At 37.5% G+C, this 27815-nt stretch overlaps 1 protein-coding gene across 1 annotated transcript in view; it reads left to right on the top strand.

Moving 5' to 3' along the window:
* The window catches only part of mRpS30 (mitochondrial ribosomal protein S30), a 39769-nt gene extending 15432 nt beyond the window's left edge, over positions 1-24337 (top strand). Inside the window, exons 4-7 of the mRNA XM_083118466.1 lie at positions 2895-3067; positions 14690-14857; positions 18296-18496; positions 23900-24337. Coding sequence (XP_082974592.1) covers positions 2895-3067; positions 14690-14857; positions 18296-18496; positions 23900-24285 — 928 coding nt within the window. The 3' untranslated portion in view covers positions 24286-24337. The remainder of the gene's footprint in view (positions 1-2894; positions 3068-14689; positions 14858-18295; positions 18497-23899) is intronic.
* Positions 24338-27815: the final 3478 nt, after the last annotated feature.

The following is a 27815-nucleotide window of genomic DNA, read 5'->3' as shown; positions in this document are numbered from 1 at the left end:
ACCAGCAGGGCCACTACCTAGGGTGCTAAACTGGGGCATCCTCATCGATTAGAGCCATATCTTAAGCAAAAGAGAAAAGAAATGCAAATAGAGACAGACAATCTACAATTTAAAGAGGGGTCTGAACCACCAAGCGCCCCCACCGGCTGCATGGCTATTTGTTTTAAAAAGAGTTGGATTTATTGCAAACAAGAATTAATTGAAGTTATTGCGGAATAACTTAATAAGTATATTGCAAAATCATCTAAGCTCAGAGATTATCGTTGTTTTGATGGCATTATGTAAGTATTAAATAAACACATACCTACAACAAACGTGTTCTTTAACAGCATTATAATATTTTAAAAATATTGTTGAATATTTGGAGGGAAGTTTGCTACTTGTACAAAGCATGCAACGACTGCAGTAATAAGACAGATAAGGCAGAAAATTTTATCTTGAGCCACTCCTGCAAACAAGGTAGACGTTTATTTCTAATGGCAGACTGACCAAACCAACAAACTCAAACGAAATCAAGAAAATAAATAAAAAAAACTTAAAGAAAACGACAGTACTCACTCAGTCCACACTACCCTCCTTCGTACTTCATAATTTGTCTTTCCCTTCTTCCTTATGGCCCAAGCTGAACGGAAAAAGGGAAAGCTGTGTGGAGACTTTTCGTTAAAGGTTCTTTTGTTTATGGTCGCTGTATAGGACACTTAGTGGTAAAACCCGACCAACAACCCAGCATGTGTTATTGAACTGTCTTTCTGGCACAAGCTTCATGTTTTCCTCCCTGCTGATGACCTTCAGAAAGGATCAAATGCTTGTTGTTAGGTGTCTAATTTGTTTTGTGCCATTCCTATTTTTTTGTTTCCTGGCTACAAGGTGAGTCGGATTTTATCACAATACATTTTAAGGTAACTATATCATGTCAATCTACCAGAGTTTTGGTTTAAAATATTTATAATTTCACATAAGATAAATGTTGGTGCAAGAATTAAGAAAATTATGCATTGTGCACAAGGTGGATTAATTTAAACCAGGCTGGTTTAAATCATGATTTAAAAGAAAATTACTGATTTACATCACTTTAAATAAATAATTTATAGAATAATGTACATAAGGATTTTGTAGATATCAGAATCACTTTTAAATAACAAACATTTTGTGTAGAAAAATATACAAAGTACTAATCATTTTAACCCATAAATAGTGTCATTATGATTTAACTGTAAATAAACATGGCAGCTGATATTTTTCAAACTATCATAAAAAAAATCTCCAAAATTCAGGTACAAAGAAAAATATTTAAGATAATATTTTAAGTTACAGTTATAGGGTATAATCCAGAATGTTTTATTTTCACTGGTAGAAAAGTTACTGAAATTATTACTAGTTTCATTAACACACTCAACAAACATTTCCATAGCAGGTACAGAATCAGAAACAGAAAAATGTATATTTACATATATTTTTTACTTGCTTTAATCAAACTGTTAAAATATTTTACAGGGTCGTTTACTAGAAAAACCATTTCTACAAAAAACATATATCTGTATGTGTTGTGCCAAAAACCATACAAGCAATTTCAAGTTGTTTTTTTTTAAAAAATCTATGTATGTAGATAAAAAAAATCCGATTTAAAAAAAAGAAATCAACAAAAATGAATTTTAAAATAAAAATTATGATTTTTATCCACCCTGATTGTGCATGATTGATGTTGCGTCATTTTTACATATTCTGCAAGACATTCAGTCTCAGGGAAAGTATCGGTCGATATCAGTGATAAACTTTGAACTGGCACATCAGTATCAGCTCAGCTAAGGTTCAACTCCCATATAACCAAATGTTTAGTTTAGCGCTCTTGTAGGGATGTGACGAAGCTGAAAATTTACCGATGCCGATGTACTCTGCGATAATTTTTGGAACCGATACCGATGCCTATATTTAACCAATTCCGATACAGAAGATTATTAAACAGAAATGGGATGTTATTTTCTGCATGACAAAAATAAATTTGCTATGTACATTTCTATTGCATATCATATGTATATACATATATATTCTCAAGAGATGCGAATGTACATTTGCATCTACAAAAGGTTATGTGAACCTAGAGATTTAACATTAGTACACAAGCAGTTCTTTGAAATGCAAAATTAATTCCTGTTCTGCCAGATTCAATTTCAGAAATTCGAGATTTGGAAGCACTTCAGGAAGTAACCTACTTCTTTTATCGCAAATCTGTTCAGCAACACTGAACACTCAATCACTGAATACTGATACAGCAAGTATGCCGAAGTATTTTCTCAGCACTTGCTTCAGGTTTGAATTTTTCAATTTCCAATACAATAGCAGTGTACTGTTTTATTTCCAATTTATAGTTAGGTTGATCCTCTGAATGAGAGTTTGCAATAATTTTATTACAAAAATTCTACAAAATGACGAATCATAACAAAATTTTCAATAAATCTTACAAAACTAGAATATAAAACTTGTTAGAAGGTAAAACTCTAGTATAATCTGTACTGGTTTAAATATTGGATTTTTGCCGATTCCGATACCAATGCCGATATGTCAATTTCTGCCGATTTTCATACATCTGTAATCGGCTTCGGCACATCCCTACGCTCTTGCATTTGGCGTGAGTGGTCCTGCATTTCAATTCTAGGTAAGGCCCCCGAAATGTTAGTGTTGCCCCTGGTATCATAAAGACAATTAGGGAGCTACTCTTAAAGATGAAGTAGTGGGCTCGAGAAAAAGGCAGCGATGGTATTCAGTGTGCTGATCACATGTCACTTAATGAAAAATCTAATTGGCATGCCCTGGCCCTCATAGGACTGTTGCACCTTGGTGTTTCGTTAAATATGTGTGTGTGTATACACATGCAAAATATCCATTCCTATTTTCAGACCAGTGCAGTATATTGGATCACCACTTCTGCAGTTGAGATGTGACCAGCCCTTGCCACCTGTTGCCAGTATAGCTGATAGTGAGAGGCTAACTAAGGAAGTCTCTTACTTCCCTTATGATCCTAGGCTATTCGAGATGAAGTTTGACAGAAGATTTGGCACAAACATTCCAGGTAGGAGAATAAATGTACTGTACTGAGGTACATGAAATTGTGAGCCTCAAGGCCACGTGTAGCCAGGGTGCTGTTGTCATGTTGGGTTGATGCTCTCTCCCTTGCATTACTATATTTTATACTTTATACTTGATGCTTTTTTATACTTTATTTTATAATTTTCTTTACATGTAATAAATGGCAGAAAAGAACAACAGAAATTCTTTACAAATTAATAAAACATTTAAAACACTGAGAACAATATAACACAGTAAACATAAACATACACGCCAGCACAATTTAAGTATCTGACTTGTCGGAACTGTCAGATTCATAACTGCAAGGAAGCTCGTGTAAAATCTCTTCTGTAATTCAGAAGTTTCTTCCATCATTGCACTTCCTACGTCTAAACCCCACACTCTGCAGAATTCAAACACAGATTTTTTTTATCTCAAAAGTTTATTTTTTATGCTAAATCACAAGTCTCACCTTTTCAGCAGTTATATATTCTCCACAATTATAGAAACTAAAAACAAACCTACACACAACTTCCTTATCACACTCATCTCAGCTGGCTATATTCTTCTCTTTTTTATAGTGTTTTATTGAAGTTGTGCCTACTGAATCCTTTCCCTTGTACGAGGGATATTTTCATTGTCATCATTGGCATCAAAGAACTGCACCAGTTTCTGGCGAGACAAAGCTACAAATGTGACAGTGCCGCTGGATGAGGTGCAAAGAGGGGAGTGGGGATGCAATTGGCCTTGAAGCTCGCAATTTTGGGTCCCTCAATATAGTCGATTTTTGTATGTTGCTTTGCATTTGTAGTAACTGAATTAACCTCTAAATAAAAATTAAACATATTGTCGAGGAATACTGTTATCATTAACAAAGAAATTTGGGTACTAGTTAGTGTAAATTATTGTGACCTACCTGGAATTTCTTTGAATGATCCACTCTGTAGGTGTCTGATGACCATCTCAGGTTGGTAGTTTCCAACAATATCCTTGGATAAAGGGACTCTGAGACTCATTCAGCTCTAATCAGTTGGGGTAAAGGCAGCTGGAGTGGGGTACTGACTACATTGTCTCCAATATGGCATAATGTGCATGACCCTACCTGCCTTCATGGCACAATGAAATGCACATAGAATAGTTTTACTTTATGACAAATATTGTCATAAGCACTATTTATTTGTGAAACTTAATTTTATATTCGTTTAACTTTATTTTGAAGAGGTAACACATAATTGCCAACCTTTATTTGTCCAATATACGTGTTATTTCATCGAGTACAATGTTTACTCGCATGATGGCAGTAGTTTACAGGACTGCCATAAATAGTATTAATTTTGTTCAATAAATGTCCTGGGCTTACTTTTATGTGTAAGAAGGGGTATTTACAGTTAAAATAGCACATTTTGTATTAAATTTTAAGTTATTAGGGATTTTAAATTAAAGTTTGCAAAACTATTACCATGTCAATAATAGACCAACTTATGTTATGTATATAACTAACTTGTTTTTACATGTATAAATTCCATGTCTGTGAGTGTGCATAAAATCTCACATTCCTGGAACAGAAGTGTGGAGGCAATGAGCTTAAGCTCAATTTTTTGAACGCGGCGAGGACTGGCATAGAAAGAAAGTACGCAATATGGACATTTCACAGGACGAGAGCCAGAAATTGTACGACATCTGGTTTGTCAAGGCAGAATGGAAGGATATCTATATCACGATTTATACACAAAAGGTGGTGGATTATGTTTATGTAAGAATATTGACCTGGATGACAGGTTGAACGTGAAAAAGTGAGTTTTGTTACCGGCCACGCTGGGCTGTTAGTTTGGGTTGCAGTGAAGACGTAAGTACGCATTTTCTTCAAAACGTTGGTGATAACCTATTGGTTATGTAAGAATTTTGGAATACAGCATAATTGTACCCTTTGTCTACTGCTAGCATGCGTGTGTAGCGATTATGGCCATAATCCGCAAATTTGTTCTGGAGTAAAACATAGTTGTGATCAGGATACGATGCGTCGTCATCTTTGAAAGAAATTGTTTATCTGAAATAAATATTCGTGGAAAGTACTAAGCAGGTGACTGAACCATTGATTGGAAATAAGCTGCTCGTTATTTCTCCATATGATGTTAATAAAGGGAGAAAAATGGTAATGTGGGTCAAGGTCATGTGATGTGGTCATATCAAAATGTATACTATTTCAAGTTTATAGGTGTACCTCCAAGTTAGTTTCAGCATCTCTTAGGACATTACTTATTGGCTTGTTACTATTTTCATTCCAATCATTCAATTTTGAAATCCGTGCAATTTTTATTTTGTTTTCCTTACATTGCAATATACAGCATGTAATTGTGTGTCAGCAAAGTAAATGTCATACTATTGTTAATTAATGATAATGCAACCAGTTTCTGTTTTTTAATCAGTGAGTAAAATGCAAACACATGATTTATTTTAAGATCTTTGCTTTGTATAGTGCTTCATATACAAATCCCGGCTTGTGAAAGAAATGCACATGGCCATGTCTTTGCCCTCCCATTGAACGAGGCAAAATTAAATTCGTAATGTTTGTAATTTAATAAGTGTTCATTTTCGTTTATTTTATTTGTTGCTTAATAAAAGTACATGTAATTGCACTATTGTGTTATAGTTTGACCCAAGGCTTTTCTCAGTGCATAGTTAGTTGGGCATTTGTGTAATAATGTCAAAGTTCTCTTCCAGGAGGGGGGAATTCTGTTTGGCACTGGTCACCATGGAAGACGTATATTAGTAAGACATTGAAGGCATCGTGGGGTCAACATTTTCATGGGTAAAATAGATCAAGAGGGCATAGTGTAAGTTTCTGGCTTGGGGCTCTATATTTTGACTTGGGTACCAACGTACGAACTTAATCTTCAGTACCTTTAGGGCAAGATTTATTTGGGAAAAAACTGTGGATTGGATGCAGTACCAAGTAAAGTTCTCAATGTAACATCTCATGCTCAATAGTCGTGCTTTGAATCCCAGGTGGCCCTTTTATCATAGATTAAGTGTTCTTGGCTAAATAAGCACCCCGGACAAAAAATTAGCCCCCCCCCCCCCTCGACAACTAACCTAATACCAGGTAACACCGCCTCTGGCCTGGAAAACAGCCTGGATTCGGTGAGGAGCTGACTCCACGAGGTGTTGCAGGTATGCCACATTGATATGATTCCACTTGCTCAGCAGGAGATCCCGTAATTCCAGCAAAGTACGAGGATGCCGATGTCTGCCTTTTACTCCCGGCTTTAAATAGTCCCACACACATTTTCGATGGGGTTCAAATCGGGATACTTTGCAGGCCAGACCGGGTGTTATGGGGTGCCGGAATGTTCCTCAAACAATGCACACACACGTCCAGCCCTGCACACATGGCAGTTGTCATTTGGAAGATGGGAGTTTCCACAGCATAGTCAGCATGAGGATGTTGGATAAAGGGCAACATCTGGTCACCGAGAATGTTCAGATACACATGCTTGTTCATGTTCACAGACACCTGAATGAGTGGGCCCAAGTCGTGGCATGAAAAACATTCCCACACCATCAAAGACCCACCTCCCATTGATCCACACACTGCGGATGAAATGCTTCAGTTGGCCGTTGGTGCACTCTACACCTGGCATCATTGGAAAAAAGACAAAATCGAAACTCACCAGACCACACTACACTTTTCCAGTCCCCTACAGTCCAGTATCGGCGTTCTCAAACCCAATGAAGACGTACCGCTTTATATGCCGCTGTGAGCAGTGGCCTCTTGTGTGGTACTTGGACTTCAAATGTTCTTTGCATACAGTTCCTTGCGCAGTATTCATTCAGAAATTGGTGGGGAAGGACTGCATTCATGGGCAGCAGCAATTCCAGTCTGGTTTTAAACCGATTTCCACTGACAAGATGTGACAGTTGTCTCCGGTTTCTCTGAGTTATGATCGGTTTGCGACCGCAGTTCTGATTCCGTGTTTCGTGCCCACGTATGGTACACCATTCCTCGTAGACTTGTTAGAGGTCTGCGTTGATACACCAACGAATTATGCAACTTCATTCAGTGTGTCCCATGGGCATGGCCAAACACAATTGCCCCCTTTTGTCAGTGTCACATTCTTGCTTATACCCATCTTGACATGCTGTTTACTTACAATTGGCTGGCACACTCACGTCACGTCACTGCCAATGTCATACGTCCACAGTGAGGGGCCATGTGGCCACATGGTACCCATTCAACGCCATCTATATTGACAAAGGGACTACTGTGCATTTGTGGGGGGTGACTAATTTTTGTCCGGGGAGCTTATATCCTTTTGCAATATTCGGACAATACCAAGAATGATTAGGGGGTTTGGCTACGTTTAATTTATTTTACTGCACAGGGTGTACTCAGAGGAGAGTTACTTCTTGGATTAGTAATAATACACATAGAGTGATCATCGGTTTATTTAAGGCAGGTACAAAATGTGATGTTCGACTCAAATTGGAACTTAGCTCTCTTTGGCAAGTCTGACTAAGGTAACACTATTTAGTCTCTATTTATCGGATTGTCAGCGGTGGTCCTCCAGTCATTGCTACCAGCACTACTGTCGAGACGACAGGGAATCATTTGGAAAGTTTTGGTGATTTGTTGGAAGTATACGGGAAAGGTGAAGTTTAAGTTGAGATTCCTTGACATGATGGAATGTTGGTTAGACCCCTCCACTGGCTGTTCGTCTCAACCTGTTATGAATTTCTTTGTGAATGGTGACAATGGCTTATTGATAGAGGCATGCATATTTTGTTTTTGACGAAAACACGAAATGTGAAATAACACTAACATTAATTTTTCATGGTGCATTTTCCCACTCTGTTTTGTCACGAAAAATTGCAAAATGCGAAATAGACTCTTAAACACGAAATTTAGAGTTTGTTTACCGATGCGACACTTTCTGAAGTCAGAATTATCCTGTGAGTTATGCAATTCAAGGAAAATGGATTAATTCTGCTGTAAATGTTTGAGAAGCAAAAATGGACTTCTTTATACAGGAATACACTTAATATTCTGGTAACTACATAAATGTGCTATTAGAAGGAGTATGTTTATTTTGTGTAGTAAGTGCAGTTTTTAAATCAAATTTGGAATTTATTCACATTTTTAAAACCAAAAATGTTATTTTATATACCGCTTTTACACCACTATAACAATGCAATTTTATTTTATTTACCACTTTTGAACCTGAAATTGACTCTGTTTTTGTACCGAAATTTTTTTTTTATTTACCATAAATATGTGCCTCTACTTATTGAACTTATGACCGGAGATCAACAGATGGTTGACCACTCCATCGACCAGGTATTGTAGTTAGGTTCCTTATTTTTTTAAACAATTTAAACTAGTTTTATCCATGTGCTTACGTCCTATCATATCTTGTTGGAAACCATTTCATTCCTGAAGGAAGATCAACATTGATCTGAAAATAGAGAATAAAACAGGCGATACATATTGTGACTGTGGTGTCATTTATCATTAGGGACTTGACTTTTAGGTGCTAAAAACATTTTTTTCTGTGGAAATATATGTCTAAAATAAATGTATTTTCATTCAAATTGACAGACTATCCAACGCTTTTTCATGTTCACACATAAATCTAATTTTTTGCAGAGTTTCTTCATAACACTTGGGGAGAGGAAGGTGCGGGTGTTTTCGTTACATGGATTCATAGTAGGATTTTTATTGTCTTCAGTGGGATGTCCACTGCAATACATGTTCTATTTAAATCTAATATTGCGGACACTTAGAACATCCATCTATGAAACATATTGAGGCTCCTATTAACACTTGTTCTGACAAGTTTGTTTCCTGACAATTGCTGGTTGACTTGAGAATGCTGTTCTGCTTGAATTGCCTTACCACATGGCTGACATAACAATATCGGCAGGAGGAACTGGTATGCTAAGTGAATAGGATAGTAATTTACTATTTTACAGCATGTTTTTCCTATTTTACGCATTAACTCCAAAATATGCAATCTACTAACTGGACAAAGCTTGCACACGTCAGTGGCACTCTGATGGAGGGCAGTAGTGACTGTTGTGGAGTCCCAAATGGGACAGTACTAATTTAGCACATATTATGCCTATTTTATGCATTAACTCCAAAATATGCATTTACACAAAGAATTTGGAAACTTTATTTTGTCTGAAATGTCTAAAATAAGTAAATCTTATGTTATTTTCGTAGAAATATGTGTGTTATATGCTACATGCATTTTTATGTGAAATAAGATTTTGCAGATTATTTTGTAGCCATATGGTGGGCATCCCTACAGAGTATGGCTGACCTCAGAAACAAAGGAAAGAAATGTTTTTACCTAAAAATCTGCTCTGTATTTATTATTACGATCATGTGTAAAAATATAAACTTCCTTTTGTAAAATTAAAAATTGTAAAAAATGTATTTTGACGTATTGACTAGGGCACACTAGAATAAAAGTACCATGCAGAATGCATAAACCTTTTCAAATAAGTATGGCACAGAGTTTAGACAAAGACTTACACAATATGAAATATAATAAAACACGACACTAGAGTGAGCGGTGAACATGAACTTATTAGTTGTGTTAGTAACCTTCACATTTATTGACTTGAATTTTTGATATCTATTGTATTGGACTTATTTTGATTCACTTTTAGCTAATTGCAACACCAATCTCTGTGGCAGAGTGGTTAGCACAGTTCTCCACGACACCAGGGGTCCCATTTTGAATCCTGGCGTGGGTGTTCTTTGTGAGCATCCCTTCATCAATTCCATCATATCATCACTCATCCTCATCGCAATTGACAAGTGGCAGAAAAGTAAAGTAAAATAAACCCAATCAATCAAGCTAATTGTGATGATCATAATAATGAATGTTGGTCAGATGAAATTAATGACGAGACACTCACCAAACAACAGCTTATCCTGTACAATGCACCGTGGAGAGAGCCAGAGTAGTAAAAGAAAGCACGAGTGAGAAAGAAAATAAAAATAACAATTTTTAGGCAAGATTATACAAAAATAGGCTCTAAACTTCAAAACAGGCATTCATAGGCACTATATATATAAAACAGTCTTTATTTATCAGGTTTGAATTAACATGGAACAAATTTATAACCTTAAAGGCTATTCATGATTGGGAAAAGAGAGACGCGGTAGTATATAAATACGGAGAAACTAGTACTCACTTTTATCCGCGAAGCTGTTTTTTCTTCTTTTTCGATTAATTTCAGTGGCCACTGCCACCATCCTCGTTGGAACTTGCTGCGCTGTTGCTTGGCGTGCGTCTTTTGTTCGTAGTTCTCTGGCTGCCGTTAGGTGCGCTGCTAGGTGTGCTGTGCGTCTTGGTGCGTCTTCTGCTATTTCCGGGCGATAACTGCTGCAGTAGTGGAATCCAAGTATGGTGCGCTTGCCCGCTATCGATGTTTAGTTCGTGCGGGAAGTGCATTATGGCGTGCGTTTCCTTGATTTTGGTGTCTATGAGCGTGTGGGCAGTGTGTTTGACTCGAACCTTTTGAATTTTATGGCTATTGTATTTGATATGTCTAGCAAGACCAGTAGTGGGTTGGGCTTTTTTCGCATCTGCTAGGTGCTGTTGGATTCTTTCATTGACAGATCTGATGGACCTGCCGATGTAATGAGCCTTGCATTCACACTCTGCATCATATACACCTGGGTTGTCAAGGGGGAGAGGAAGTACCGTTTGTGCTTGTTCAGTTTATCAGTTATTTTGGAGTTGGGTTTGTGCGCTACTTTGATGCCAAATGGGAGAAGGGCTTTGGCTATGCGGTTGGAAGTGGTGGGATGGTAGGGGAAGGCAAACCATTTATATTGGTCGCTGGGGGTTGGTTGTGGCTGGGTTGCTTGTGGATGGGTTGATTGTGGTAGGTTAGGGTGTCTGACCTGTATTTCCGCCTTACTGCACCAAGTGGAAAGTTGTGATTCAGTGTAGCCATGTTTCAGGGCTATTTCTGTGATGGTGGCTATCTCCTCTCGTAGATCCTCTTCTTTGCCACAGTAGGAGAAGGCTCTTCGATAAAAGTTTAGCCACACATTGGCTTTTTGCTTAGGGGGATGGCTAGAGAGAGCATGTATGTACTGGTTGCCTGCATCCGGTTTTCTGTAGACGGTGGTTGTGAATTTGTTAAGTGCACGGCTGATGGTGATGTCCAGGAAGTTGATTTTACCAAGTTTTTCATGCTCTACGGTGAAGTTGAGCCTGGGGTGGATGTTATTTAGTTTGTTCACTAGGAGGTTGAGTTCTTCTGCCTTTTTGTATACAACTATTGTGTCGTCCGCGTACCTTCCATATCGGATGTGTTGTAGTTCTGGAGTGTGGAGTATCTCTTTTTCAGCCAGGTGCATGACGATGTTGGCTAAAGGAGCTGATAGCGGGTTGCCCATCGCAAGGCCCTCGGATTGGTTGTAGAATTTATCTTCAAACTGAAAGTAATTGTGTTTTAGACAAACTTCCAATAGCCTGGTTATCTCTTGTACCTCAATCCCCATAGACCTAGCACTGCGTTCGGTGGAAAGATGGCTGACAACTAACAGAATCCCGGCCCTAGAGGTACAAGAGATAACCAGGCTATTGGAAGTTTGTCTAAAACACAATTACTTTCAGTTTTGAAGATAAATTCTACAACCAATCCGAGGGCCTTGCGATGGGCAACCCGCTATCAGCTCCTTTAGCCAACATCGTCATGCACCTGGCTGAAAAAGAGATACTCCACACTCCAGAACTACAACACATCCGATATGGAAGGTACGCGGACGACACAATAGTTGTATACAAAAAGGCAGAAGAACTCAACCTCCTAGTGAACAAACTAAATAACATCCACCCCAGGCTCAACTTCACCGTAGAGCATGAAAAACTTGGTAAAATCAACTTCCTGGACATCACCATCAGCCGTGCACTTAACAAATTCACAACCACCGTCTACAGAAAACCGGATGCAGGCAACCAGTACATACATGCTCTCTCTAGCCATCCCCCTAAGCAAAAAGCCAATGTGTGGCTAAACTTTTATCGAAGAGTCTTCTCCTACTGTGGCAAAGAAGAGGATCTACGAGAGGAGATAGCCACCATCACAGAAATAGCCCTGAAACATGGCTACACTGAATCACAACTTTCCACTTGGTGCAGTAAGGCGGAAATACAGGTCAGACACCCTAACCTACCACAATCAACCCATCCACAAGCAACCCAGCCACAACCAACCCCCAGCGACCAATATAAATGGTTTGCCTTCCCCTACCATCCCACCACTTCCAACCGCATAGCCAAAGCCCTTCTCCCATTTGGCATCAAAGTAGCGCACAAACCCAACTCCAAAATAACTGATAAACTGAACAAGCACAAACGGTACTTCCTCTCCCCCCTTGACAACCCAGGTGTATATGATGCAGAGTGTGAATGCAAGGCTCATTACATCGGCAGGTCCATCAGATCTGTCAATGAAAGAATCCAACAGCACCTAGCAGATGCGAAAAAAGCCCAACCCACTACTGGTCTTGCTAGACATATCAAATACAATAGCCATAAAATTCAAAAGGTTCGAGTCAAACACACTGCCCACACGCTCATAGACACCAAAATCAAGGAAACGCACGCCATAATGCACTTCCCGCACGAACTAAACATCGATAGCGGGCAAGCGCACCATACTTGGATTCCACTACTGCAGCAGTTATCGCCCGGAAATAGCAGAAGACGCACCAAGACGCACAGCACACCTAGCAGCGCACCTAACGGCAGCCAGAGAACTACGAACAAAAGACGCACGCCAAGCAACAGCGCAGCAAGTTCCAACGAGGATGGTGGCAGTGGCCACTGAAATTAATCGAAAAAGAAGAAAAAACAGCTTCGCGGATAAAAGTGAGTACTAGTTTCTCCGTATTTAAAGGCTATGTTTTAATGCAAAGGATTAAAAGAGGGCAAATAGACAATAATCTGCACCCTCCTTCATTGTGCTTTTAAACTAGAGTAGTATTTTCAATTGTAAGCCTCATGGCCTACACCCGTTTGTGACAGTTTAATATGTTAAAAACTACAACCATTGACAGTAACATGCGCGCCGGCCTCATTTTTAAAGAAATAAGGACCAACGGTGCCTCCAGCATGTAACCCACACCAGACAGTGCATTTTTCAGGATGCAATGGAGCCTCGTGTAATTCCTGAAGATTGGTCTTACTCCATATATGGCAATTGTGCTTGTTGACATCACCGTTTAACAAGAAATGAGATTTGTTACTAAACACAATTTGTCAATAAAAAAGGGGATCTGTTTCCAATTGATTTAGGCACCATTCACCAAACAAACGACGTTTCGTATGGTCTTGTGGCTTCAGTTCTTGCACCAATTGGATCTTGTATGGGTGTAGACCAAGATCTTTACGTAAAAGTTTCCATGTAGTGGATGGACACAGTCCAAGTTGTTGAGAACGGCGACGAATAGACAAATTCTGATCTTCTTCAACACTATTACTGACAGCACCGATATTTTCTTCCGTACGTACACTTCTTTGTCTTGTTGTTGGTCTTTCATCAAGTAGAGTAAATGTTGTTCTAAATTTATCAATAGTTCGACGAATAATTTGCTCTGACGGACGATTATGTCCACCATACAAATTCCGAAGTGCTCTATACGTTTGGCGAACAGAACATTGATTTTGGAAATATATTTCCACAATTTGTAAACGTTGTTGCAGCGTCAAGTCTTTCCATGATCATTTGCCAATGCTCACTGATATGAAATGACAAAACGACAAGTCATCAAAACAAAACAAATGACAGCTATCCCTATCGAAAGTTCTATCACTTAAAAAATACACCCTTTAGTTATTTTTCCACTATATTTTCCACGACAAATACCAATGTTGTGGCTCCAATGTGACAGTGGGTGCACACACGATCTCTGCCAAAACCACGCCACTTCACTCTGGACTTTAATATGCTTGTCACGCGATGAAATACCGATTCCATTCCCTTAGAAGGTGAAAAATCGTGGAAAACATGAATTTCATGTGCTTCCATGTAACTGTCAGAATTATTTCATGTATAACATGCACGATAGTTTTGTTTTGGTTAGAATTTTGGAAAACTTGCATGTTATATATGTGTAAATATGGTACATTATATTTTTTAAGTCAAAAATGTAAGATTGTATTTTCATGGTATTTTAGTTTTATAAACACGGTACGTGTTGAAATTTGAGAAGAAGGCCACAATTCACATTTTATGCCAAATTCACAGTATTTTGCAATTTTGAAATATCATACAGGAACACTTTTTTTTGTAGAAATTAACATTTTTCGGTGTTTTCACATTTGTAATGGTCAAGGTCCCTATGCATGACCCATAAGGGGTATTGTGTATGTTTTACATGTTGTTACAAGATTAACACTGATTACACATCTTTACCTGCTTGCCATTTCCAAACTATAAAATACATATATTGATATACTGCAGATAAAATGCATAAATTGAAACTATCTTTCTTTCAAAAGGACCAGAGTTTATATTGTTAAATTGTCCAGTCAGTCTTTTGGAATCCATTTAACAACTTGTTTGTGTCCTAATGGTCTATTGTTCCTTTCCATAGGCTTTTGGCCAGGAGAAAAATCAGAGTTTGGTCTTCTGTCGTTCCACTCTCGAAGCCATGTCTTGAAACGACCTGAAACGTACGGGGAAGAAGACAATATTGATGCGCTCCATTCCCAAGCCATGTTGGCATCCTTCTCTTGGCTTTATTCGCAAGCATGCTATCAAGGTGAGTACTATATTAATGTGGCAACGATAGATATGTAATGTGTGATCAACAAGTATCAAGACTAATTTCACTTCACTTTCACCAATTTTTATCTGAGGAAAGCACCAGAATTTTCAGGGAACCATGTTAGGTAAGTAGAGAGGATGATGAAATATAAGTATGCTATGTTTAGCTCAAAGCATATCCATGCGGGCACATTATTGTCATGCATTATGATGGTATCAAACCTGGGTCTGTGGCATTCCATACTAATGCTTCACCATTGAGCTACTAAGCCAACCACAAACATCCATATAATTTCCAAAATTTAGATGTCCATGTAAGTTTTATTCTTGTTCAATCATGGAGGTGTGTATATGCCATAAGCTTTTTCATATAAGTCGTTTGGTCCAAAATTGTCATGGTAATTATTCTGTAGCTCTGAAATTATCGCTCATAATGATATATTCTTTTAACATTCCTTCCATAGCAGGACTCTTTGTTACTTTTACATTTATTAACTCTGTACTTCTTGAAAACTATGAGAATGTGCATTTACAACCTAAATACAAGTTCTCATGGATGACTTGACAAGTGTTACTATGTACATTATTCAAAGTGTAGGAGTCAAAGACACTTTTTCTTAATAAGATACAAAAACTGGTGACAATGTTTATTAACTCTCAAAATAGTGTATTAAGTGTTTAATTTCTTCTCGAGCATAATAATTTCTTTCATGAGAAATCATACCAATCCACAGAATTGACTCCAATTGCTTTGTGTTGAGGGGACTGAGCCAACACTACTTTGAATCAATTCCGATTCCAACCAATACCAATACCGACGCTTAAAAATTGTAAAATTAAAACGTGCTCAAAATATTGATTAATATTAGTGCATGAGTATTCCACTTCATTTATAAGCATCAATTTACCAGAGTTTTGCTTTAAAATGTCCAAAAATTACATGAGAATATCTCCAATGTACAACAGCCTTCTGAGCACCAGGATGTACCAAGCGGCTCTTTCATTGGGTGATGTGTAAGCAGTGCATCAAGTCTCGTTGCTGCAGTTTTCTGGTTTTTGATACTGGAGCCTGCTACCTATTTTCATGATCTTACTTGTTCTCATTAACCCCCCCCCCCCACAACCTTTAATTATTTTCAATTAGAATAGCTATGTTCATCTTAAAGGTTCGCATAACCACTTTTTATAGATGAAAAATAATATATGGCTATTTTAAGTGTTTTTTATTTTATTTTTCATGCGATGTTTCGTCCAAGTTTCCCAGAACTTTCTGAAGTGTAGAGTGACTGGTCATGTAAGGTTGTGTGTTTGGTTATCTTGTTCTGAGAAATTTCTGGGAGACCAGGATGAAACACACAACACACAACCTTACATGACTAGTCATTCTACACTTGAGAATCTTCTGGGAAACCAGGACGAAACATCACATGAAAAATAAAATAAAAATCAATTAAAATAACTGTTAGTAAACAATATTATACTCTTTAAAAAATGAAGCATTTTCAAGCCGATGAAAATTGCAAGCAATTTCTTATGTAATCGGATGTGTCAGTAACAAACTAGAGGTATTAAAAATCTTGTACCAGCTGAATGAAGACTAACATTGTAGGATAGGACATTTTCGTAAGAATGTGGAAGTTCATTCTAATGTTGGACCAACAGTGCTTGATATGGTATTGAATATTTGTAAATTTGCAGTGGAAAGTTTTAGTTTAAGAAGTACTGTATAGAGTTTCATTTTCACATCAGAGCTAAGACGTAGATACAGCCATGCCTAAAATTACCCTAAATGTATGCAGGAATGGGATTTTTGGGGAGCAGGACTCACTCTAGATACAGCTGTCTTGTATGCATCACTACTGGATTTGTAAAGCAGTTATATGGAATGTAATTTTTTTTCCTGGACTGAACTTTCATCAATACTTTAGCTCTCTTCCCTTCCCCAATCACAGGGTGTGAACATGCATATGTTCATGATGCTGGCCCAACAATGAAATTTTGAGGCTCCTCACACCAAAGGTTGGAGCTCTAATGATTTGGCTACCTTGCTTATAAAATAGAACTAGATAAGTATACTACACAGTTTAGAATTAGTCAAGAACACAACAGAAATAAATGAAAGTAGGACTAAGCCACTTTGATACCCTTGATACCTTGTCCTCTACCAGGGTGTCACTACTTTTCCATGTAGTCACCATCATTGTCCACACACAAATGCCAACATCGGACAAGTTGTTGCATCCTGTCTGCAAAGAAATCAGGCATCTTTTCCCAGCACCAGCGATGCCCATCTGCTTGCACCTCCGCATCACTGGTGTAACGGTGTCCCTTCAGGTGCTCTTTCAGCCTCGGAAAAAGAAAATCACAAGGTTCGAGATCTGGGCTGTACAGCGAGTGGGTAAAGTCTCGTGTAATTTGAGACGCTGCAATGCATCCTGTGTTTGGCAACTTGTGTGTGGGCGAGCATTGTCATGTTGACGAATTGCATCCTTGCCATGCCTAACTCGCAGTAATCGTGCGCGGAGTTTCTCCAAAGTCTTCACATACGAATTGGAGATTACAGTGGTTCCGTGCTCCAAAAATTCTGTGTGGACTATACTGTCGATTGGCGATTGGCACGAATCAGTTTTTCCACGTGCTTTTGACGCTGATCATATGTGGCTGTTATGGGTCATCCACTGCGGACCTGATCATGCAGGCTTGTCGTGGCTGGATTGTTGCCTTTCAGATTCCTTGTCCACCTCCTGACAGTACTCGCATCCACGCAGACAGGCATCACCATAGATAGCACTCATTCGTAGATGAATGTCAACGGGTGCACAACCCTCTGCTATGAGGAATTCAATAACAGCACATTGTTTCAACTGCACATTCATGTACGTCTCCATCCATTTTACTCACTATTGTGCGCATGCATGATGTTGCAGGCGAATGACACTAGATGTCGCAACAGTCATTGAATCACTGATTATTCTGACACCAATTTCACGTGTGTCTGAGAAGTGTTGCCAGAGTTATTGCATAGTAGGCAAAATTTTTCAAAATGCTCATGAATATTATTTTCTTTTTAATGAAAGCAATAGAAAATCCCAATTTGAGACTTAATGTCTTTTCCTGAACACCATAGAACTTCTTATGAGAGAATAATTATGTCAGAAATCCCATGAAAAATTATTCATTTTTGCATAACTTTCAGGCTATTTAGACTTCACGAGAGTGGTATTTTTGCAGACTGCAAAATATCCAAATTGTGGATAGGTGTCAGTAGTTAAATTCCTAAAGGTACTATCTGTTATGATATCACATGTTAGCTCAATTATTTAATTTAAATAATACTGTAGGTAAAAAAATTAAATGATGAAGCGGACAAGTGCTTGTTCTTGCCATGTAATATGTGTACATAATTAATTTGAACAATATTTTTACCTTCCAGGTTTTAGTACGTTCAATGATGTCACGTACCCTTTTGTGGCACAGACTGTTATAACAAATGGACAGTTGTGGTCATTCTATGTTTATCAGCTGAACACAATGCTTCTGCATTCAGATTCTCAAGACAACCCTCGCTGTAATGTGTGCTGGGGGACCTCACCAATGAAGCTGTTTGAAAGGATTGAAGATGGTAAAGTTGAAGGTAAGTGTACATAACATCCACTGCTACAAAATTTGTATGCATCAGCACTTGTAATTCAACCGTAGGCACTTGCTTATGTTATCATGAGGGCTGTGATGAATTAACTCATGTCGGAGCCATCGGTGAACAGCCTGGTGCACCGCTGATGCATGCTTCGACGTTGTGTATTTCACCGGTGTCCACCAAAGCTTTCACCAGGTTAAACCATGACGTTATCATTTTTATACCGGCCTCCAGAGCTGGTGCAGCTGGTGAATCAAAATGGCATCGTCTGCTTTGAAACTTGTGATGCATAATATCCATTCTGTAGGCAATAGTATGGAATGTCATGCTGATTTTACTGCACTGAGGGTGAATAAACTGGATGCAGGCATCTACTGTCGACATTTTGAATAGTACTGCTCCTTCACGGAAATTGAAATAAAGTATCCTGATGCATCAAAACATGAATCAGTGTTCTGCTGCAACATGCAGGAAAGCCTCCATTCACAATATTCAATATTTTTTACAAACAATGCAAATTGAGATGTCCTTTAATAAAAATATATAATATTCGTGAAATATCTTCTGTGCTTTAGTCACTATCAATGACTTTTTCCTAATAAACTCAAATATGCATGCACTTTCCGCATTTTTGGTTCACCAATCTGATGCACGCTGGTAAATTCTGGAAAAGCATAGTAATTAGGATGGTTCTTCTCACGCTCTTGCATCAGTTACATTTTTCTGGGGACGATGCTAAATAACTTAAAATGAAGGAAAATGCAAAATCTTACAACAATATGCTATGCTGGGATCATCAAGATTGAATGTATAGTAACCCCCGTGGAGCAACAGCCCGTGAGGGCCAGAGCCTCGCTTTCACGTGCCCCAACAGATGTAAGATCATCCAATCAGTTAGAAGGTGGCTTGTGGTTGGCACGACGAACCCTCAGTCATTGTTGTAGGTTTCCATGACACTCATCCATAGCTCCCCAATTTCCTCACGATGGCCACCGGTCTCTTCACTGTATATCTAAAATGGTTGGCAGAATCCAACAAAGTATTTGGCCCCATGAGAAATGTGATCACTAGGACTCGGAAGTTGAAGACCTATAAAAAGACCTAAAATATTTTTAAAAAAGGACATAAAAACGGGAAAAAGGACGTATAAATGTGATCCAAAATAATTAATAACTTCAGTTTTAATTAAGTATTTAATGAATAAAAAAAATACAAAATTCTGGTGGTATGGAACACACAGTGTGAAAAAACTATATGAATGAAATATATCTTCTTTCAGACATTATATAACTTCCCCATCCCCTCCCTCTGTCTGCATGGCACCTCCTTATCTGACTTGAGATCTTTGCAGGCGCGTGCTGTCTGGTCGTATACACCGTGCTGAAAGCTTCAAAACAAGAGAAAGTTACCACTTACAGCGCGACCTTCCAGACAAGTTACGGTTAAAGGACCTTGTACCGTACCTGCTTTAGTCGTCCAAAAATGTTTTTCTCTCGTTTCAGGGATGGTTCAAATATATTTATTTATTTCATTTTTTTTTATTTCTTTGCTACAGAAGGGATGTTTAAGAGGTGATGAACTAATGATGATTCGAATTGAGAATGGGCAGTAAAAACGTAGTCGAAAGAAGGTGAAGTTGCAAAAAAAAAGCCTTTAAGACCTAAGAAAAGGCTAAAAAGGACCAATAAGCCAAAACATGCCGAAAAAGGACAAATAAAACCCACTTTTTTTTTGGCCTACAATGACACAAAATGAACATATATTATGTTGGGCCACGTCTTCGGACACTAGGAAAAGAAAGGATTTTTCCTCAACTTCCGAGCCCTAGTGATCACTATGCCACCTATCTTGTGCCTACATCTTAACATTGACATCTCTTGAGAGGGATCAACTACATTTCCCGTGTATATGAAGAAATATTGTCTGTTGCCTTTTGTAAAAGCTTCTGTGTCACTGAGAATCGAACCTACAACTACTGACATAGAAGTCAATGGTGCAACCACTGTACAAAGCTGCCATTTGAAGTTAAGACACAGTTTGAAGAATGACACTGTACTGAATACCTCTATTAGTTTAACAAAACCTTGCATTTGTGTTTCTCAAATGACAAAATCCAAGCTTTTTAACATTGATGCACCTAGAAACAGCTTTTTGTAAATATACAAGTGGAAGAGTGGCTAGCTTTTCACATGATATTTTTTACAGAAAACCCTTAATAAACAAGAAAACCTTGGTAATTAAAATATGTTTTCATGAATTATATACATCACATTTTTAAATATGAGTACCACTCACAAAATCTTGTTTGCCTCCCCACTTCTATGAACAATTTTAATTTGGTTAAGATTTTTAATGACTAGCTCATTCGTATTCAGCTGTGTGACTGGCAATATTAAATAGCTTAGCAATCTTCTTGAATATATTCTTAGAGGTTGGAAGCTAATCCCAACTATATTAACTTTATTTTTATGGGTGAATGTTGCAGCGATTAGGAGAGTGGCCAGTTACTGATCCTCCCCGACTTTTGTCCACTCTTTGCTCCTGCTTCTTAATGATAAGCCTCGTCTTCCAAAAAAGAAAAAAATGTCCTGCCCCCACACCCCACCCTTCAGTTTTGGCACTCTAAACTTCACTGTTGGTGAAGGTCACATTTATTTGACTCTAAACAATGAAATTGGCCTGTTTCAATAAAACTACCAAAGGTTTGCCTACTGGGTTTTTGAATGGAAGGGGGTTAGAAGGCAGCTACTTCTTGACACATTCTAGTGACAGAACTGGTCTATATAATGCATAAAACCCTTCAGAATCCATTAGTTAATGAGTACTAATATGTGACAGGGTAAAGAAAACTGCTAGCGAGTTTGCCAGTTGCAATTTTTTTTTTTTTTTTTTTGAAGCTCATTGTATTTGGATATGGTATCTCAAAAGTTGCAGTTGTAATTTTGTTCAGTAGTAACATGGCCAACTTTTGTGTTAGGGGCACAAGGTTCTAGCCTCAGTCAGAAGGCAACACATGTTTGACAAAATAGTTATTCGCATTCATGGGAAAGGTAGTTCATTCCTTTCAAGATATTTCAGCGTCAAGATGCCAAACAGCTATTTCTATGCTAAAAGATATTGTGTACTACAATGAATATTGCAAATGACAATTGCTAATAATTATATAGAGGATAAAAATTGATTGTATTGTATATATGTAATATGAATGTTTGGATGGTACCAATGACAAAGTAATTATACAGATATTTTTAGTTCTATGATTTAACTGTGGATTTTGCATGGATTTTTTTTCAGGAATGAGAAAAACAACTGTATTGAGAATTAACTTTAAACAACTGCAACAAAATGTTTGTCATTTGTTTTCTGTGTTTATCAGGTTTGGATTCAGGGCAGGGAAGAAGGGACTATAGCCCCAACCCTATCTGCAAAAAGGGCTTTACTGCAGAAAATTGCTTTGAAAAGAGCCAAAAAATTAAGAGAGAAAAATTATACATTGCTTTTCCCGGTCAAATTGTCTGCGGAGCAGCAGCAAGCGCACCTGGCAGCGAGAACTCATCTGCCAGCAAACTTCCGCGTAACTGGAAACACTAGCTATGTAATGAAATAAGTTCGTACTAATTAGGTGGACAATTACAATTAGAATAAACACGTGCGTTGTTACAAGAGGTGTTGAAAATGTTCTTCTCCTGCATCCTAAAATTTACGGTATCTTTTTAGCAAATTTTCACTAACATGTATCAGTTTCTCTTCCGAAATTGCTTCAATTTCTCTCCTGATATTTTCTTTCAATTCTTCTAATGTGTAGCTTCAGGTTTAAAAGTTTAGTAGCATGCCACGCAGACAACTTAAAGATGTCAGTTTCTTGTGCAAGGCGCCGGGGGAATATTTGAGGATTATGTTCCAATCATGCTCTAAGGTCATCTACTTTCTCCTCAGTAAACACATGTTGTTTCACCCTTCGATTTTTAACAAGAACAAAATTTGTTTTCTAACACTGTCTCTGTGTGGAACAGGAACATCTGGGAATTCTGCTGCGAAATGTCTCATAACTTCCTTCCCTGCAAGAATTCCTAATGACTTAGAGTTGTACATAAAAATTCGTTGTTTTATATTGTACGGATAGCGTGGCATTATTAGACTGCAGGAAAGCACAAGTAATACGTAAACTAAAACAAAACAATCTAAAACACTTGTTAACACCTAAACGCTTCACATACACGTGCAAATTGGACACCAGCTATCTGGATACTGAAGCACTGACGCATCCAGTGCCAAGGTCAGCGTACAGCTGTGGATGTAAATGCCAGCATATGCGCTCCCACCTGCCCAGCGAGCTGGCCACCGCTCCGAGGATGACTCGATTGTGAAATGCACTGTATTTGAAGTGTGGGGAAACTATACTAGCCATCTGATATAACTCAGTCTAAAAGTTATAACTAAAATTGTTATTTCTGCGCCAGAAAGAGAAAAAAAAGGTCTCAGTTCAAGCACTGGGAGAGTTGATGGTGCAATCAGCCCCACTTGCATTGTAACCCTGCTCCTATGTTGCCAAACTGTTGAGAACTCTTGAAAGCTTGATGCCTTTATGTTTGTACCTTTGTGAAGGGGAAAAACCATACACAGTGAAAGTAGAGAAGCAATATTTCACATTTATTTTATTATTTATTTATTTTTGCAAGGAAGCCTGGAAGGAAAGTTATAAAAACAATTTAATACAAACTACATAGCATCCAGTAGCAGAGATAAATGTGAGGTGCCACACAGCCCTTGAAATGGAATTATTAGATGTGGGGATGTTTGCTGAAGTCTTGAGAAACCTGGGGTTTGGTCCTGTTGTTTAACATGTTGACAATGAGGTGGGTAAGAGGATGCCCTGAGTACATTTTTCTAACTGTTGCCCTCTGCATCCCCCTCTTCGAGCATTGCTGCTAACAAGGCAAACAGTACTCAGGTGATAGACAAATTTAGGCTGCGCACCTCCATGTACATGTACAGTGGAACCTCTATTCTGCATTTTTCAGGGAATCAAGCTGAAAAAAATGAAAATGCTGGAAAGTGTACAATCGAGGAAAATTTTATAACATTTTGCTATGTTGAGAGCATCAAGATTGAATGTATAATGTAGGAAAATGTAAAACTGAGGAACGCAAAATTGGTGTTCCACTGTACGTATAATACAAATGGCAATGAATGTGGTAACATCAGGCCACACATGCATGAGGGAAGAGGAAAAAGAAACAAATGACTGTCAATTTTAGAATGCAATTTTTTTCACGGTATTTTCCTTCCTGGTACAATAGTATATATAGCATCTATTTGATGCCACGTGCCGACAAATAGATACTTACTGTTCTCATAAGGTTGAGTCCCTCCCAGTTATCACTTCTGACTATGTTACAGGTTTAAACGAAGAAGTTCTGCAAATGCTGCTTAAATTTTACCTCACCGTGCCATCTGTACGTGAAGGTATAGAATTGAAGCCGTACCTTTCCAAGGAGAAGCAAATTGCCAACGTGAAGGATGATGAAAGGTGCGAGTGGTTCGAGAAGAGGTTCAAGTACATGTATTCAAACAGGCCGAGAGGTTACCCACCACCGGAAATCTATGACTGGGAAAGGATATACAAGGTGGAACATGAGACGAGGCCCATGGATGCCAGGAGACGATTTTTCGAACTGGACATTGATCCATTTGAGAGGCGAGTCGATCAGTGCAGAGCAGAGTACATAGCAAGAGCCGACAGAACACATAGGCATATCAAATATAAAAAGACCTACTATCCATAATGAACTAGTACTCAGTGTAGATTTATGTTTATAAATAAACATTTGTTTATTACAATAATTGTTATTACTGTATTATCAAGTAAGTTAAAGGAGCTGGTGTGATCCGCTTAGTAGAATGTCTGATTCCCATGAAGGAAACCTTGGGTGGGTGATCTGGGGTGCGGATTTTCCTGACAATATTCCTCCAGGAAGACTCGCCCAACCCCAAATGAATGGGTATGCAAGGAAAAGCCTGGAAAGGGTAGGAAGTGGGGTGTAAATTCAGCAAGAGCATTGTTCTAATTTCATCACCTCCACTATGGCCAAAGACGAGAACATACCTTCAATCATTGTGGAATGCACAGGGGATAGCTTTACCTTTTTATCATTGTTAGGGCCCAGGACTTTATGTCATAACTAGGACTCACTTTATGTCCAATATAACTGTAAGATATGTATGCAATTATGTCATAAGAAGTTTAAAATATGTCATGAAAATGCAGAAATATTCCCTATAATGCCAAAAATATGCACAATAGTACTTTCAAATTTCTCATTATACAGGATGTTAGTATCTTCCAAGGAAGATTGACTAGCATGGGGGTGGGGTTTTAAATGAAGTCAGAATCCCTTTAACTGAAGAATGTAATGAAAAAAATATTTTTTTCAGTGTTTTTAAAAAATACTGAAAATATCGTAAGGTTCACTGCAATTATCCTAAGTTTCATTCACTGTTATGTCAGATTTACAAACTTTGTGGAAACTAATTGGTAGCTCGCTACAGCTCTCGTAAATCTAGGTAATCAATACACAAACACAACTTTTTTTAGGCAGATTTTAATGATCCGCCGTGTCTAAATGCTGCAATACTGAAGATCTCTTCGAATATCCTACCCTGGTTTCACACAACTTGCAAAACAGAATCTTGTCGTCTGTGGTGTACTGTACCGATTATTATTTTCACTTTTGACTAATTCTTATGAGAAGCAAGTAAAAAGGAAACATTTCAAACTTGTTTACTTCACGTGTCTGGACAACAAATGAGAGAGAACATTTTTCCTCAATAATGTTTGTATGGCTATCAACTGTTGGCAGGTTAACAAAAGGGAAGGGGGTTATTATTGTTCTGTACTAGTTGGTATGAAAAGACTGCATGTGCTTTTAATTTCTTCCTCCATAATTTCCTTATCCTGCCATCGATAATGAACTATCTGATGCGGTAAAGCTACGAAGAAGAAATTATATGCAAGATAATTACAAAATTATGCAAAAATATGTCTTATTGCAAGAAAAATTAAGAAATATGTTGTAAAAACCTGAAATTGGTAAAACATGTCAAAATATGCCTTATCAAATTTATCTAATTCAGCTGAATTTCATCAGATATGTAAGAATCTCACCCTGGTATTCGATCTGATGCCAAATGAAAACATAACATAAAGTTCATCCTGGGCCCTAGTTATAACATATTTTTTATTTGGTTTCGAATGAAATACTGGTGTAAGATCTTTACATATTTGATGAAAATCAGCCAAAACCTTAATAAGGCATATTTTTACATATTTTACAAAATTTCGAATTTTTACAACATATTTCTTCAATTTTCTCATAATAAGACATATTTCTGTATAACTTCATACTTGTCTTGCACATAATTTGTTATTTTATAATTTATTTCATACCTTTAGCGCAACAGATAGTTTATATTATCGATGGCAGAATAAGGAAATTGCGGTCAAAGAAATTAAAAGCAGATACAGTCTTTTCGTACCAATACAGAACAATAATGCCCCCCTTTTTTTTATCCTACCAACAATTGATAATTGTGCAAACATTATTGATGGAAAATGTTCTCTGTTATTGTTGTGCTGGCATGAGAATCACCATAAACAAGTTAATTGTTCTTTTTTTTTTTACTTTATTTTCACTTCTCACAACAATTGGTCAAATGTGAAAGTAACATTCGGTACATTCTATCAGCAGTCGAGTACAGGAGTTTCAAGATAACTTGTCTTGTCGTTTGAGCCAGGCACGTATCAGTGTGTAGCAGTGCGAGTGAATAGAATGCCACGAACAGGAACTCCTGCATTGTGGAATGGAAATAATATTGAGTGTAACATGTTCTAACAAAAGGTTTGAAGGCTGTTTTTCAGATTCTATATAGTTAAAATCTGCCTAAAAAAGTTGTTTTTGTGAATTGATTACCAGAGCTGTAGCGAGCCGCCAATTATGCTTTAGTTTCCACAAAGGTGTAAATCTGACAATAGTAAATGAAACTTAGGATAATTGCAGTGAACTTCACATTTTTTTCACAATTTTCCCATTCTTCGGTTAAAGAGATTCTGGCCATACCCTCACCATAGTCGATCTTCCCTGGAAAATACTGACTTCCTGTGTAATAAGAAATTCAAAAGTACTGTTGGGCATGTTTTTGGCTTTACTGGGAATATTTCTGCATTTCTCTAAAATTTTTAGTTTTCATGACATATTTTTCCCTTTTTATGACATAATTATACATATTTTACAGTTTTATAGGATCTTAATTATAGTCCCGGCCCCTAATTATTGTTATTTATTTCAAGTAAGTAGAAATAAATAATATGAACCAAGAGAGTGTGTGATTGGTAGGTTCACCTTTGGGAAAATTGTAAATTTGTTAGATTCGAATTGATTTTTCAACACATTTCAGACTGCTATATAATGCTCTGGAAAGGAGTGTCTGTGTGTTTTTTTTTCTAGATCATAGAAGTAAAAACTATTTTCCTTTCTAGAACATGATATCATTTGTTTAATATGCTTTTGTGCAGAGTATGAAGCAAGCCTTATTACATAAACTTCAACGGATCATCCTAATGTTTCACTTTACCATATAACAATTACAATTTTGATAACTTCAATGAATCTCGGATGTCACTATTTAAAATTTCCGTATATTAGTCACTTATTGATCTACAGTATTTTGTTTATTTTCTGTTGCTAGCTCAAAATGTGTATAGAAATTTTTACATCGTAATTTTAAATTATCAATAATTAAATATACATCATATTAATGCAACAACATTTTGCAAAATACAACAAAATATAAATTGATAATATCATAAATATATCATCATGCGTATTAAACACAAACACTCCTGCTATAACTCCTGATAATTTATTTTCTAATGTAAAGTCTGGATATTTCATAGTTTTTTATAGTAAGAAAGTTATAGTAAAAACCATCTTTTTCCTTTTTTTGATATTCAATTTTTCGTTCTTACATTAATGGTAAAATTTATTGTTTAAGTCCTGAAAAATCCTGCCTTTTCTGCAAGGAGATAATTGTGTGTTACTATAAGCATAGAGCTGTTATTTTCCTTTACGTATGAATGTAACAGTAAAAACACATTCAAAGAATTTGTTGGGTCTAAATTTCCCGTTGGTTCATCTAAGATCACCAGTACATTAAGTAATTCATTTTCTTTATATGCAACATAAAGCAAGCGAGCAGAGATGATGCCAAATAACGCCAATGTGGCTAAGTCAGCGTGTCAGTATGATTGTAACTCTAA

This window comes from Lepisma saccharinum, chromosome 3 (genome assembly GCF_977018435.1).
Source record: "Lepisma saccharinum chromosome 3, izLepSacc3.1, whole genome shotgun sequence".
NCBI classification, from domain to species: domain Eukaryota; kingdom Metazoa; phylum Arthropoda; class Insecta; order Zygentoma; family Lepismatidae; genus Lepisma; species Lepisma saccharinum.
Note: the sequence above shows the minus strand (reverse complement) of the source record. Positions and strands in the feature narration are given on the sequence as shown.